Source organism: Pomacea canaliculata, linkage group LG11 (genome assembly GCF_003073045.1).
Source record: "Pomacea canaliculata isolate SZHN2017 linkage group LG11, ASM307304v1, whole genome shotgun sequence".
In the NCBI taxonomy this organism is placed as follows: Eukaryota; Metazoa; Mollusca; class Gastropoda; order Architaenioglossa; family Ampullariidae; genus Pomacea; species Pomacea canaliculata.
This window is the reverse complement of record NC_037600.1, coordinates 21,828,696-21,845,798: the sequence shown is the minus strand read 5'-3', so window position 1 is coordinate 21,845,798 and position 17,103 is coordinate 21,828,696. Positions and strand designations below refer to the sequence as shown.

General features: G+C 39.2%; 1 protein-coding gene across 1 annotated transcript in view; it reads right to left on the bottom strand.

The window, feature by feature from the left end:
• The window catches only part of LOC112575187 (nuclear pore complex protein Nup214-like), a 52,906-nt gene that overhangs the window by 15,013 nt on the left and 20,790 nt on the right, over positions 1–17,103 (bottom strand). Inside the window, exons 10-17 of the mRNA XM_025256852.1 lie at positions 11,581–11,739; positions 9,678–10,775; positions 9,240–9,421; positions 8,569–8,718; positions 6,895–7,157; positions 6,577–6,729; positions 6,113–6,240; positions 3,140–3,235 (exon numbers count right to left, since the gene is read on the bottom strand). Coding sequence (XP_025112637.1) covers positions 3,140–3,235; positions 6,113–6,240; positions 6,577–6,729; positions 6,895–7,157; positions 8,569–8,718; positions 9,240–9,421; positions 9,678–10,775; positions 11,581–11,739 — 2,229 coding nt within the window. The remainder of the gene's footprint in view (positions 1–3,139; positions 3,236–6,112; positions 6,241–6,576; positions 6,730–6,894; positions 7,158–8,568; positions 8,719–9,239; positions 9,422–9,677; positions 10,776–11,580; positions 11,740–17,103) is intronic.

The following is a 17,103-nucleotide window of genomic DNA, read 5'->3' as shown; positions in this document are numbered from 1 at the left end:
TGCTGTGTTATTTTTTAAATGTTTTTTTTTTTAGCAGGGGAAGGGGAAAAGATAAGTAGCTGGAAGGGGGAGGTGTGAAAGACAGCAATTAATGCAGCTGTCCCTGTCAGCAGTCTGATTGTGGCCTGCTGCACCATGCTGGGATGGCCGGCCCCTCTTTTTAATCAGCTAGTGTTGATAGATTGTTCTTGTAGAAAGGAAAGACTTTGTACAACAAAGGAAAGAGTGTTGAGGTTTTCCTTGATGGAGCGGGGAGAAGTAGCAGTCTCCTTGCCTCTGTTTTGTTGCAACAAGTCCTGAACAGACTTGGTGTCTGTTACTGTTACTATCATAGTGTAACATTGAACCTGTTGAGGTGAGTGTGTATTTGTGTTGATTTTCGGTGAGTCTGTATTTTAATGTTTGAAGAATTGAAAAATTTCAGTTTTGGATGAGTGTGATACATATATATATATTTTATGGCTATAGATAGTTAAAAATAGGTATTGTTTTGAGAGGAAGGGAGAGTTAAGTTTTGAACTTGCCATTTGTCTAAAGACTGGTCATTCTTTTCTCCAAGTTTTTCTCTTTTGTTTGTTGTTCTTCGCTTATTCATCATATCCTTCTGGGTTTTGCCAACCTGCGCTGAATTAACACTAACTTTAGGAAGGGCGTCGGTGCCAGTAGAGATTTGTGTTAATTTTAAGTAGAGACTTTTTGTTACTTTCAAGTGGAGACTTTGTGTCATTTTCAACTGGAGACTTTGTGGGGAACTGCATCTTCCGAAGGAACATTAGATATTTTGAGAAAGGGGAAGAAGCTGTGTTCTGACTGTTGGTTGGGAAATTTGGATTTGCTTTGTGTTTCTTTTTCTTCAAATTATATTTATTTTAAAATTTAAATTCTTGTCGTTTTTATTTTGTTACCTTCCTCGTCTGAAAGGCACTGTAGAGTGCAGGTGACAAACATGAAACACTATACTTACAAGCATAACATGCTACACATACAAGCATGACACACTACACACAAATATGACACACTATACTGGCCAGCCATAACACAACACACTACATTTACAAGCACAATTAGAAAAAGGAGGTGCTAGAGGTGCTGACAGGTCTAAAGTTTTTCTTTTTTCTGGCCAAACAAACATGCTAATCAGTTTTACACACTTTGGCCTAGGCATGCTTAATGTGTAAAACTTAGTTCTTTTGTTTGTATGTTCACTTAAAGCCTTAATTAAATTTAATGTTCTGGACTCATATCAAGATCACAGTGTTCTGGTCTTATATATCAAGATTGTAGAGGCTTTAAAAAAAATACAATGTGACACTCTGCCCACAACGACAAAATGACAAAGGAAAGGATGGAACAATCAGTGACAATGAAAACAACAATGAGAAATGTTCTTCTGGTCTGTAAAGAAGCAAAGGATTTAAGAAACTAAAAAACAAAGGTGTTTTGGTGTACAATGAAGGGAATGATGGCAGCAAAATGCAGGTGGCCATTATGATGTAGTGCAGAGGTTCTCAACCTGTGGGGCGCCCCCCCCCCCCCCAGGGAGGGGCGCGACGTGCTTACAAGGAGGGCACGAAGGTGGTAATTTTTTTTACAAGTTTCTTATACCGGTATTAGTGAAATTAGCTTACATTGCTGGCTAAGGGGGGTCGCGGACGTACCTTTGTTCGTCAGGGGGGCGTCACAAGTAAAAGGTTGAGAACCGCTGATGTAGTGAAAGAATAGTAATCTTGCCAATCACAATAGCCTAAACCAGTGGTTCTTAACCTTTTTTGAGGTACTGAGCCCACAAGTTTCATATGCACATTCACCGAACCCTTCTTTAGTGTCATCATGAATTGACCGAACCCTTTTTTAGTGTCATCACAAATTGCGGGTGTGTCTTGACTTCCGTGGCGGAGGTTCCGCCGAACCCCTGAGACCGACTCACCGAACCCCTAGGGTTTGATCGAACCCCGGTTAAGAACCACTGGCCTAAACAAAAGTGACAACAAATCTTTTCACAACTTACCACAGTGTACCCTTCAAAGATTACTGTGACCAATCATAGCTAAGCATACAGACCCCTCATAGTGGAAAAGCTGTGCATATTTTGCTATCATGATTATGGTTACAAACCCTAAAATACTCTTTTATCATGTTATCAAAGCAAAAAGATGTATGTCACTATGCACTGACTTACAAAGGTAACCAAGTCATTTAGTTGTTGGGAAGTTAAAACTGGTCAAGGTCATCTCCTAATCTTTTCAGGTTGTTAGGGAGTTAGGTGTTACTTTTCTATAGGTCAGATTGTTTGAAAGGGTGGTGCTCATCTTATCTCTCTTACTGCCTCACATTCCCCAATCCTCTGTGCAGTCAGGTATCTACTGCCAACAACTGAGTTGACTGAGGAAAGTTCACTGTGCCATAGGGATTTTAAACTAGCTCACCTCTATGTTTAGACACCAATGCTCTAATCACTTGGCTACGTGTTTCTCCATGTTGGAAGGTGAAGAGTTAGACACATTTTTCTTGGAACCAATTTTTTTGTATGAGGGCAACTTCTTTCCTTCCCCAACCCAATGGCGTCAGGCACCCATTCAACAGCTGAGTGAAGCAAGGGAAGTACCCTATACCAGTGGTTCTCAAAGTATTTCGGACCGCGGACCACTTTACTTAGGTAAAAGTTATGGCGGACCACCAAGGCCTAAAAATAACTCTGTACTATGAATTTCAAATTTAAATTGCTGCATTTGTTTCATTACAATTCAAAACTAAATGTCCTTTTGTGACAGTAGTATAGTAATAAGTTGACATACTAGCTCGTTATTTGTAATCAAAATGTTAATGCGAGGAATGCATCACTTTAAACATCACTTTGCTGACATATGACAACTGTCAGCCACGGACCACCTGACTTATGCCCACAGACCACTAGTGGTCCACGGACCACACTTTGAGAACCACTGCCCTATACCACACAGCTACTGGGCAGACCTTGCAAGTAAGATGAAGGTGCTGTAACGAAATGGTAATCCACTTACCTAGTATGCATTCACCTCAAATCTTTACTCACTTCTGGCTCTCTGCTTTGTATCTCAAGTCTGAGGAGAGAATGAGAGTTGGACAATGGGTAAGGGATTAAAAGGTTGTCCAATAATACCTTTGAGGTCGACATCTCCAGCTTGAATGGAACTGTTAGTAGAAAAAAGGCGCTTCTCCTCTCTCGTGTTCACCAGGCGTGACATAGACAGTGACTCTGTAACATGCAGGCACAACACCCCAGTGAAAACACACTTCTTCCTTGAGCATTACTCCTAACACAGTCCACACAATCCTAGTCCTTTTCATCCTCCCCTTTTCAGCTTTTGATACTTTCCTACCTGTCTCTCTACAGAATCATGATTTTCTCAGTTCTTATTACTCGGTGTCTCTATGTGTTTTCTATACTTGTCTTCTATTCATCATCAGTACTGTTGTTAATTCTTCCATCCCTCGTATGTTGTCCATGTCTCATGCCTGCTGTAAGCGCTGAGAGCATGCTCTGTATAAGTGTGAATGTGATATAAAAATCTTTATTATTATTAAAACAAAACTCATCAATTGTTGATACATGAAAGAGGAAGAGAAATGTATCCACATGATGACCCAGTTATCCTCCAGTCTGGGACAAGTAGGTCACATCAGCATTTTTAGTTTGATCTCAAAGCAATTTTTACTTTAAAGACCTTCCTGACACATCACCCTCAAAAGACTCCTTTCATATCGCTTATTAATAGCTCCAACATTTCTGACTCCTTTTATATCGCTTATTAATGTCTTGGTGCTTTTATCTCTCATCATACCATGTGCTTTGATGTACACATTTGTACAACAAATAAAGAATAGATCATTTCTTAGAGTCTGGCACGAGGGGCATGTGATGCAAAAATTCAACATTGAAGGCCTTGCTCAAGTTACCAATGCGCTGTACAATAGCTCAATGAGTAAAGTACTGCTGAACAACCAAACAGGAGGTTACTTTCACACCACAGTAGGCATATGTCAAAGATGTCTCCTATACCGGTGCTGTTTAGCATCTTCTTGAAGAAAAGCATGCTCGAAACAGTTCACGACCATCATACTTCCATTTCTATTGGTGGAAGGCTGATCTGCAACCTACACTTTGCAGACAACATAAATCTGTTAGAAGGCACTAACAAAGAACTGCTAGACCTCACCAACAGACTGACAGACAGTTCAAATGCATGTGGAATGGAGACCAGAACTGAAAGAGCAAAGCTGTAGTCAGTGACAGCTGCAAAGCAGAGATCTTTATGAACAGGGTATTGCTCAAAGAGGCCGGCAGCTTCAAATACTTGGAAGCCACCCTCTCCAACGAGAACAGCTCCATGCCAGATATCTGCATCATGATCACAACAGCAATAGCAACAATGGCTAGAATAGACAGGATCTTGCATAGTCATAAGGTTCACTACCATGTACAATATGTACAAATTCCTGGTAGTACCAATCCTACATAGCTATGTAACCCGACATGACACCTTTTCAAATGCTGTCCTTCAAGGCACCTTAGAGGGTAGTCAACACTGCATTCACTTACGAACATCAAAGATTGGACTGGTCATCCTGTACAGGACCTTCTCACTCTCGCCCCAAATTGGGAAGAGTAGCAGGCCCTGTCATCTGCCATGTCTATCCATGTGATCCCCCTAATGACAGGTGCAGGTCAAGGGACAACTGACTAGCTGCTGATGACATGGCAGAGTTATATCAAAGTGAAATTTCTCTAGTACAGGCACTTATGTCATAGATTAGCTCTGACTGATCCCTCCAGAGGCAAGTAAACCATGCATGCACAGAGTATTCTTAGATAGTTAAGTAGACTTTCCCAGTATCCCGTGCAGAGTATTTTCAGGTAGGTGGGTAGACTTTAAACTCTCCTGACCTACCTAAATCTGCACATAATTCAGATCACTCAGGAAGGTCTTCAAAGGGCAAGGCAAGTGCAACATTTTTTCTTTGTAATCAGGTTAAGTTCATTTGAAAATAATAATTCCCAAAATATCAGCACACTATAAGGTCATTGCAGTCTACGATGTGTTATTATTGATTCTGTTACTAAGTGGGTGCATTTGAGTTAATTTTTTTTCAGGTGTATTATTGTTAATAATATAAACACATTTCAAATATGCCTTTGTCAAAGATGAACTCCTGCAAATTTTTTTGATGGTTAATTTTCAGCATTTCATTTTTATTTTATAGTTACAACTGACTGCTGATAATGACGACTTTTTTCCCCATTAACAATATAACATAAAAATTTGATACATCATACAATGGTCTTATAGAATTTGGCCGGGAACTAACGATTAATTCGATATAGAGAGGTTTTCGACTTAGGGAAGGTCGACTTATCGAGGTCCGACAGTAATAATAATAATAATGAGGATTTATATAGTGCCTTTCCAAAGACTTTTTACAGTCTTTTACATAAATTATACATAGACTAAATCATTACCATGCACCCATATTCGCACATAACAGACACACTCACTTTTACAACCTACACTACTCGTACACAAAGTAAATTACAGAGACACCTTATACTTGCTCATGGTCAGGAGAGGGTTGAAGTTTAAATAAATTTGCAGATGTGAGGAACATGCTTATCAAGAGACATGTCAGCAGACATTATGTAACCTAAGTTACGTGTTGAAGTAACAAAAGAAACATCTGCATCACCTACCGAACAATGAGAGGAAGTTAGGGATAAACTGTGGCTCTCCTCTTTGAAAAAAAATTAAAGCTTCTGTTTTTTTTTGTCATTTAGTTTTGATTTGTTGCATCTTTTCTCTTTGAATTAAGCTTACGCAGACGACACTATTCTTAGAAATACTTCCCTTTGGTTGCTTCCTGTTTTCTTTGACAAATCCAGGTGTCATTAATAAATAAAAAAACATTAATATAATATTTCTCATGCCTCTTCATCATAAAATACTACTGGAATATGTTTTTGTGATACTTTATGCTCTATTTCCAGCAATTTTTGCTGAGTGCTTTCATTGTCCTTTAAATGGCAAGATTGTTTATGCAAATAAAAATTTTAAAACACACATAAACAAAAGCTCTGTACCTAAAGGGGCACACTTCACTTTGCGAACTGTATGGCCAGACAAAGCCTCTCTCAGCAAGGTTACTTTTTCTGGAGCCACCAAGTCTTGTTTTCTTAAGCGCCAGTCTCGATGCGCTGGCTGTGTGTCACTGTTAATGAAAGGAGATTGTCTTGATGTCACATTGTGTAAAACTTTTTCTTTCTGCCCAGTTAACATGAGGCAAACAATTAGATTATAGACTTGAAACAAAAATAGAAAAAGAAAAAAAAATCCCACCTCAGATGAATTGGTGCTTGTACAGCATCAGTCGCTGTTTTAAAATAGCAAACTCAATTTTAATATTTAAAAAATCCCTATATAAAAATCATTCAAGATCTGTCATAACTACAAAAGTAAAAGAATCCTTGCCCTACTCTTGCCCTAATATTGATTTTACTTTGTGAAGACTGGCCAAGGTATTTCATAAAGAGTCTTTTTCCCTAACCTGCCAGTGATGCTTTGTTGTGAAGAGAGACTCCTCAGCTGCTGTTTCCTCAGCTGACTCTGTATTTGTTCTACAACAGACTGCTGCCGCACGATGATGTTGTGATTGCTCTTGATGGCACGGTAGATTGTGTTTGAATTAGGTACACGAATTCTGCAAAAAGCAAAAAACTTTGTGACTATGTTAGTGATATTTTCACCTGCCTACAACCATAAAGAACATTTTGAGAATCTATTGCAGAACTGAAATACTCCTGATAAGGTGTATATTACTAACCTAAATGAACAATGACTGACATAGTAAATCAACAAGACTGACCGTGTTTTTTTCTCTTTACTGACATGGTCCTCCCACTGTGCGTCAAGCACACTGTCAGCCTCCTGAAGACTCTGGCCAATCACCTGCACCAGCTGATGCAAATTCTGTAGACGTTTGGCACTTGCTGGATCCAAGGCTCTCTGCTGCTGTGCCTGAATATAGCGCGAGTCTTTGAGGCGTTCCTGGCGCAGGCAACAGTCTTCAGCCATCGCAAACAAATCCAGGCAGGATGTCTTCAAGTCATGCACCTCAAGACTCTGCTCCTGAAGAGGTTATCAAGAATTAAATATAATCTAACACTTAGAGGACAATCAAGATATAAGATGATCTGTCTTTGAGTGAGATATTAATCAAGATACAAGCATAATCTGGTGTAGATGCTAAGATCAGCCAAAGTTTCTATAATGTTTTGACAGTTTAAATCCTTCAACAACTATCAAGTCTGGGCTGCCCACTTGTGTCCGTCATATTAAATAACTGTTACTATAAAACTTTTCGCAAAAAAAGATTGGGGTGGGGGGAAAGAAAGCCAAGGATAGCTAGATGAATCACATTTAAATAGAGTTGCATGCCTTAACACATGAACAGGATGATGATTTGAATTTTTTTTTTTTGCTTAAGATTTTGGGAATCACTAGCACTAGCACTGATATGATTAGATGTTCAAAAGACCATTTGTACAGTACTAGGCACACCATCCAACTTTCAATCTTAGCCACAAGTATCCTAAAACCATTTTTTTAAAAACCAGACAAAAGGCTTTGTTAACTCATTCAATACGGAGCTGCGGTAGCCCGTTCGACCCCGGTATACGCAGCAGAGAATGACCGCGAATGAAATCTCGACTGGTATTTTCAAAAAAGTTATATTTAATATCCTACATTAACAACAACTATGTGTGATACTCCGTTTTAAAGATCATTTAAAATAGATTTACGTGGTGTACATTTTAACAAATATACGTTTTGTTGTCTTGTAGTAAAATCAACTGAAAGACTGTAACTGTATCGGACCGAGAACTCACAAAATGGGGCCGTAGGTCAAAAGTTCGACAATCAGAAAAAATATTTATAAAATATATACACACACAAAAGCTCAAAACAGGCATATATTTAATGAGAATATACCTTTGAATTTTAATATTACTTACTGTTTTCTTCTCATTTTCGGTTGTTTGAGTACAAATCCACGTCGAATTGAGTAACCTGCTACGAATGTCAAAATGGCGCTGAAGTAAACAAACCTTCGCGTGGTTTTAACATGGAGAAAATACCTGATTGGTTGATTTTTTCAGACTTTAAAGGGAAGTAATCGAAAGAGGAACAATTCCTTAAGGTTCCCGTATTTTCTCCCCTTATGTATTCGTTCATTTACGCACAGAACTAAACACTCGAAAGACTCTACTGTGGTACAACAGTGCGTAGTACAGATTCAGGCGACGCGTGGGCTGCGACGCTTAGCGCCGTAGTACAACCGCGTACTACGCGTGGCGAATGATTTAATAGATTTGTTTTTACTCAATGTACCCTGTTGTAGCAATAAAACTGTAGAAGTTTTGTAGAAGAAAGCAGAAGAAATTTAAACCTTCTCATAAGACATGCAAAATAAAAAATGGAACTGATGTCTAACAGTAGAAAATAAGGAGATTTGTAGATGAAATGAAGTATATCAAACCTTGGTTGTAGCATGAACTTCCTTGCAAAAATTAGATAGCTTTCTCACTGACTGATGAAGTGTATCCATTTCTTCTTTAGTGCCAACAATCAGAAATGGCTGGCGTCGATGTTCTTGTAACAAGCGCATTTCTCTTTCAAAATCTGCAATCTGCAACAACGAGATATTGTTTATAATGGAAGCATTCACCTTTGTATTTACACACTAATAAACATTGTTGACACAAATATAAAATTTGTTTATACACAGCACACAGAAACAATGCACTAGTTGCTGTTCCACTAATAAGCTACACCACAACTCTTGATTTCTATCTCCTAATAAATGAGTTGGAAGGTGAACTGTTTTTATGCAAGCAGTAGTAAATGGTTTCTTGGCTCTCACCGTGAGACTGTTATTTTCATTGTGCTCGAGTGTTTTTCTGATAACTCTAAAGCAAGAATAAAAAAAAAATCAAGTATTCAAAGACAGGAACTAAATGTGCACAATAATATAGAGAAGCAGAAATGTTAAAATGCAATGTCATCATAAATATCGTTGATAGTCATTTATATGTAACTGCCACCAGGAAACAAATCAAATGGTTTGCTCCATAAAGAAGTTTAAGTCTCTCCTCACAAAAGAGACATTTCTACACAAAAAAATCCAAAATCATTCATTAGTTTCTGCACCTCCTCTATGATGTTCTTGTTGATGGTTGAATTAAGGATGTCACTGATGTCAGTATCATCGTGATGAGATGCTACTAAGGCTGGTGCTGAGGTTCTACCAGATCCAGCAGCAACTTCAGCAGCTGGCAACACTCCTTGCTGCACAGCGGATACTGCAGATGATGCTACTGAAGCAGATGTGGCTACACAATAACAAATAATAATAGTGATGGTGATGATAAAAAAAACAGAACAGATAAGGGGACATACCTAATGTGCACACAAACATAACAGGAGGCAATGAAGTGACAATTAAACAGCAACATATACAGCTATTCTCACAATAACACATACAACCACTCACAATAAATTTGCAATAACAAATACAGTGATACAGTGAGTTGTGTAGAACATTTCATAACATCAGCTGCAAGACAAAGTGCCACGATGTTTCATTACCTTTTGTTGCTTGACTTCTGACTGCAGCCCCTGTTCTACCTACTGGTGTGAGAGTGGGTAAGACCCCTTGAGCAGTCTGACTGCTGACTGTAGGCCCTGCTTTACCAGCTGGTGTGGGAACTGCTGACAGCCCTGATGCATCTGCTGCACTTTTATTGGATGCAAAAGTTAAACAGAAGCTGCCTGCACCTGCTGTGACAGGTGATGATGTAGGCAGACTTGCTGGTTGCTGAGGTCTTGCTCCCAACCCTCCAGGAGATGGACTGAAGTTAAAAGAAAACTGGCCACTTCCAGTCTTGCTTCCACCTGCAGCTCCTAAAACAGCTGAAGCTGATGGCTGAAGGGTTGTTGCAGATGACTGCAAGGGTGTTGCAGATGGTTTCTGGTTTGGCAAGACAGGCGCGTCTGATCCTGATTTTGTCAAAGACTGTGTGGTAAATGCTAATGGTTTAGATGTTTCAGTGTTATCAGTTACTCCTGCTATGCCACTTTTTGGCAAAGTGAATGAAAACTGCAAAACTTCTTTATCTGGTGTTTTTTCTTTTACAGTGTCAGAAGCAAGGCTAGCAAAAAGAGGTAAGGAAGAAGATGCACCTGTGTGGTTTGGGGAAGTTACAGTGGTTTGGGCAGGTTGAATCTGGCTGCTGCCACTAGCAGTGCCCAGGACTAAGGAAGACTTTACAGTCATTACTGATGAAGGTTGTGGCAGTTGTGGAAGGAATGAACGCTCAGCTTGGTTAGTATTAGTCTTTGCAGTGCCAAATCCTGATGGAAATGGACTTGATGTTGTGCCAAACAAAGACAGACCTCCGGGACTCGCTGTGACAGATTTTCCAGCACCAGGCTGTGCTGGTAACAAGCCTGACTGTGTTGATGGTGGGCCAAACAAAGAAAGACCTCCAGGACTCGCTGTGACAAGCAACCCTCCTCCAGCTGATAATGAAGAAGCCACCGACGGCTGGCCAAACGAAAATGTAGTTACAGGTTTGGCAGCTGCTGTTTGATTGGCAGGACCACCACCAGCTGTGGATGTGGGCTGCATGAGAAGATTGGCCAGTGGGGACCTAGTCTGTGCAACAGACACTTGCACTGGCTGACCTGCAAGCAGTAGTTCAAAGTCAGCACTTTCTCAACAGCAGTTATAGTATAGCTTAAAAGGGAAAGATCTCTGTGTGAGCTTATATTGTAATCAACATAGTGTAAACATGAATACTGTCAGTAAGTTCAAATGTGAATACTGAGAATGTACAACAGCACATTTCAAAAGGGAATACTGACTGATCGGTCTTTTTAAAGCTGATCATTAACTATAAACAACAATACATTTAAAACAGGTACCAGTAGGCACCAAGTGGTGGCATAATCAAAACAGAACAGTTCAAACAACAAAAACTAATGACAAATAACTAATGCTGATAGACAGGAGGCCACTATTTTGTGTTTGTCAGATAAAACATTACAAACAAATGTCAAGACGTTAAAAGCAGGTATGGGCCTGTCTTCCTTACTCACCATAACATCCATCTATCTGGAAAACGCGGCTAATATCATACATGGTCCTGTCATTCTTAAACAGTACCACAATATCCATCTTTCTAGAAATGTGGCTAACATCAAGAATTTCACTGCCTCCTTCCTTCACGTTTGTACCCTCACTTAAGCCTCAAAAGTTAAATGATGGCTTTGGCTACACAGTATGTTAACTGGACAATATGGTCTTTCTTCTCTGACTTTTCTCCCACAATTTTTCTGTTGTTTTGTCTCACTATTCACCTCGTTTGTTATCATTTACTGGCCATCATAGCCACCACACACACACACAACACAGTGTCATCATTTGTTGACCTATTTTTGCTACACACTCACAAGCAAGTTTGAAAAAAAAAAACTCACAAGAACATACCTGCCAGGGGCTTCCTTGCATTCTGAGCACACAGTGGCTGTGGTGTGACAATGAGACTAGGAGCCTGACTGTGATAATATACCATATGGAATGGCACCAGTGCTCCATCAGTGGACAGAAGCAGCAAGACCGGACAAGCTGGATGAGTCTTGTTGTCACCTGCAATAGAGGTAATATTTCAACACAAGTTGCTACACAGCACATATTATACAGGGCTCATTCATGGACATCAGAAGCTGAGAAAAGTTGGATTTATTCTAGACAAAAATATTATTTTTTTTAAAAGGATAAGTGTCATGCGGTAACCTTAAGTGGAACATAAGTTCTCCCACAATAAAGCTCCAGGCTGGAATTCTCGACATGTCCACAAGCCAGACACCACATAAGTAATTAAAGGGGGCTTGTACACTGGCTTTAGAAGTACTACATGAGGTTGATGGCTAGAGTGAGCCAAGTGTGACCAGCTGCCAGCTGTGAGTGATAGACCATTTTGATAGGTTAACCTGACAGAGATTAGTACCTGCGAGAATCTTGCTGGCAGGACTTATCAGCATGACACAGGAGAGAATTAGTCACCTGTTCGCCTGAACACCTGCAGGTGAAGTTAGTGGTCAAGGAGGCAGCAACTGGTCTTCCTACTGTCTGTGCTAATTGTTGACTGGGTAAAGGATACTGGGTGTGTGTGTGGCTGTCCAATGGTATCCCTTGCTGGCATGTGTGTGTATGTGTAAATGTACAAAGGTAGGGGGGGATTTGGTGTTTTACGCCGTGTCAGCAACTGAGGCTATATTATGGCAAGCAGCCAGCCCTGTAAACAGATGCCACGTGCAGAGAAAGAACAGCGTGCCCGAGACGAGAAATGAACTCTGGGCAGCCAACCTTCACTGTATTGGTGACAGGCGCTAACAGCGCTAACCGTTGCGCCACCGGGCTGCTCAAATGTACAAAGGTAAGGGAACAAGAATACTGCAAGACACTTTTCAGCAAGATGTTAGTGTGTACATGTCACTTGGTCAATACTCAATACACCATCAGCTTTATTCAGCACCAAAGGACTTTTCTTCAAAACCAACATTTACACCAGGAGGGTAAAAACTTGGAAGAAAGTAGGAACTCTTGATTTAGAGAACCTTAATGCAAGGGGTCAGTGACAGCAGACCATTAGGACTGCCAGCAGTCATAGTGAACTCCAACAACTATGCCACCAGAACTTGGGTAGTCAGTGAAAGGCCAAAGTTTGGTGCCAATGCCAACAGAAGGAATCAATGTTTTCAAGGGAGAAAAGAATGCCCGTGTAAGTGCCTGCACACAAAATACCAGACACAAGAGTCACATTGCATTAAGGTGGTGTTTGTTAGGTGGCTATATGTGGAATTCTTCATCGTGGTGCATACCACTGTGTGTTGTGTAGCAGTGTAGTTGATAAAATGTCTATTGTGTATGAGATAGGAGGTGAATTGGAAATGTCGAGTATGCGTTGCACTTCGCAACAGGATCATTTTTATGTGTGTGTGTGTGTGTGCGCGACGATTTGGTCGGAGTTTCCGAAGAGAAATGCCACATCGTGAGGAGAGTGACCAAAGGGCTACTACGACATGCTCGACAATGGATCGTCTTTCCCGACTAGTGAGAGGCAGACAGAAAGGAAAGTTCTATGCCAACGGAGTGTTAGTGGATGCATCGACGGGACGAATATCCACATTCAGGCGCCATGGACCGGGTCATGCTAGGTGACAGTGTCTACATGATAGGAGTGACTGTTGACACCATTTCAGCATCCTGCAACCTTACAGGAAAGGAAATACAACACAGCATATAGCTGTACATGCAACTGGTATGTGAGTTTGCATCAAAGTTTTTACCAAATGTTCATGTTGGTCACATTTATTAACCATCTCTATATACAGTAAAGTCAGACTTGAACGCATTTAAATATTTTTTCCCACCATGTGTATACACTGAATAGTTTTATATGGAAATAATACTGGTTTGATTGAAACCTGTTGACATGTAATGTGTATACTATTTGTAAATGACAATGCCAATAATATGTTCAGCTGGTAGTTCATTTAAATCACAGTGAATGTAGTTATTGTATTGTGGTAGGGCATTACATTCCAGCAGTCAGTATAAATTTCTACAGATGGTGATGATGTTTGTATTTAGAGCATAGCTAAAAAGAGATGGCATTATCTCTTGGGTCTGAAGATGGAACCAGATCAGGCATGTGAAGTGATTGTGTTCTCAATCGGGGAGAGCCAGACAATGATGGCGACAATAATGATGATGGACATAGCAATGATATAAATAATGAAAATCAATACAATAAAATCAATGACACTGTTTCAGTACATGATGCTCCCCCAGAAAGAGCACACTTTGCAGCGGCCCAAGCTGTGAGGAACCAATCTGTTAATAGACTTTTCTTTTAAATATGTTATACCATAATTTTATACATTTCTGTACAATTCAATTCAATACAACTTTATTCATCCACAAGGGCAATTAGAGGTATGATGACACGCCAGCACACTAGAGGGAAGAATGATGTGAGAGATGAAAGGGAATAGATTCTGGCGACATACACACACACATGTGCACACACACCCACTCATATAATAACACAGCAACAGGAGGTTCAGTGGGCACCCCGCACAAGGTCACCTCAGACGGACACATCATCACAGCTAGTGGAATTTAAAAAGTGGATGGCTCGCGGAATGAACGAGTTACGGTAACGGTTCGTTCGACTTACCGGTACAGCGTATCTACGACCAGACCGCAGGAGTGAGAACTCACTCGCCAACACATGACTAGGAATAGTTAGGATACGGGATGCCGTCCTAAGTACAGTTCATAGTGTCAGAACTATTTCGATACCAAAGTTAGAACATCAACAATAGACATAGTCAACAGTTTAGATGTAGGCCCAACATGTGTTACAACAGGCCAAGCTGCTAGCATCCAGTTTGTAAGTAGATTTTTCCTGTGAATATATCATAATTTTATACTGTTCTGTATAGTTCACAATATCAGAACTATGTGACTGTAGAAATAGTTAAATTTTCATTCTTATGAAACTTAGTAGCTGTTCATTCATACAAATCTCTTCAGAAAGCAGCTAATGCTTTTTAACTTTAATAGCTGAAAGATGCAGTTCTTCTTGGACAGCTCTTTTTAGAAAATGCATGAGGTTTCCATTATAAAATTATTACAAGGGAAAATTTTGACATAGGTTTGCAGACAGTAGTGCATGTGGTGGTCTCTGCAAGTGTTTGCCAAGAGAAGTAGTCATCACTAAGACATCTTCTTAATGCTGTCACTTGGCTATTAAATTCTTATATTCTTTTTGAACAATATTTTACATGTGCAACTCTTTGGAACAAATGTTTGAGGTTTCCACTCACTTCGAAGCAAAATTCTGAAGAAGAGTAAAGTATATCAGCATTAGACATTCTCGGTTAAGGAACTAGCAGAAAATACAATGAAAATTAATGATCAGCTTTATTAATTTCAGCATGCAACTTGAGATGTCTGCTTATCCCAAAACAACAACAACAATGAAAAACCAGTTCAAGTTACAATATTTGGTTGACAAGCTGTGCACCAAAAAAATATGAGATCTTTGATTGTACATCACTCTTAAGATACATTACACTTCCACACATGCATCATACTGAAAATTCATTTAAAGTTGGACAGGACTGCAGATGTTACAAACTACAGTCGGACCTCGATAAGTCGACCTTCCCTAAGTCGAAAACCTCCCTATATCGAATTAATTGTTAGTTCCCGGCCAAATACCTGCACCTATTACACCATTTTCCCTAACTCGAAAACTCCGTAAGTCGAATTTTTTTCGGGTCCCTTCGAATTCGAAGGCAAATCTGTCACAAACATCCAAATTGTTTCATGTATAGTAATGTCAAAGTGTGCAAATCGTTATACAAAGAACATGCCATGGGTAATGTGATGCACAGTACATAACACTATGACGAATCTCCTGAGAAGGACAAAATTATTTTTTTCAATGTGTCATCAAACCACAAGCAAAAATATTTAATACAGTGAAAGCATAGTAATTTTCTTTTATGACAGTCATGCAGAATAGGGATGAAGAAATGATTTTTGCACAGCAAAAAATATTCATGATTGTGTATGTACCTTTGCTTTGCAATTTAATTTATGGCTTTATAAGTACAAATACATTTTAATTGTGTGCAAAACATAAATATTGTTCTTACGATAAATTCACTGAATCAACTTATGTGATATAGCCATGCACTGTAAACTATCATTCAACCAGCTGTATGAGTCAACTGTATGTTATTAACACTCGCATTAGATTTACTGACATTTAGACATGAAATTCACTTTCAGATCATGCCAGTGATTGTTTTTGGTAGAATGATGTGTTTTCATATAGTACTACCCCTAGTCATCTTCCCCTCTCTCCAAAAGTAAAAGACAAAAGATATATTTTTTAAAAAGTACAAGCCATCTGATGATGCAGCATCAGTTAAGGCTGAAATCAAAGCTGTAGAAACAGTCGACATATTCAGAAATTTATAACCCAAGGAAACTTTCACTGCACTTTTGAATGATGGTGACTTCATCTTTTCAATAAAATACTCTTTAAGAAACTAAGTTACATTTTATACCTCTTTTTACACTTGACATTCTATAGGATGAGGTGGCACAAAATATCACTCAACTGAAACGAGAAATCTATATGTGAGAAAAGTACACAATACTAAAGTAAAATATAAAAGGGATCTATAAGAACTTCACCAATTCCTGAATAATTCCTTCTAATTCAATTTCAAGACCTGTGGGGCGGAGGTATATTAAGGTAAAAAATCATTTGGTATCAAAGTGAACTCATTGTTAATTCTTAATAAACCATACCTGGGCAGCTGCTGACTAGAGTTATCTCAAAAACCTCTGTCTCTTAAACTGAAAAAAGGTTCAATGTCTACGCAGTATTGTTTTAAAACAAAATGTAACTAACAAAGACAAAAGAATTAAAAAAATGTTTATTTTGTGTCATCGACCCACCCACTCTCACCCCAACACACAGAGCAGCAAAGACTGTGACACTACCACTTAATAATTAGTGGTGAATTCGAAGCTCTACTAATCTTGTCATATATGGCATTGGGAAAAAAAGAGAAAATAGTAGGTACAAAAAATAGTTAAATATAAGTATTGTAATAAAATTTAGTTTATACCAAATATTTTAAAATAAAATCAATACAAAGTAGTTTTTACATCACTGTATTAGAATTACCGAAGTTCAAACACTGATATAGAATAATAATAATAGAACAAACATCTCATACTTCCCTGCTGGACCAGTTTGCTTGTCGCTGGAGTTTGGAAGACATCACTTCCATTATTACAAAAAAGTAGGCTGACAAATTTTGTTCCGCGAAAAGAGCACATCCACAGAGTTGTACAGTAAGTCAGTGAGCACACATTTTTGTTTTTCCCGGAAGGCAGATTAACGTCTTCTGGACATGC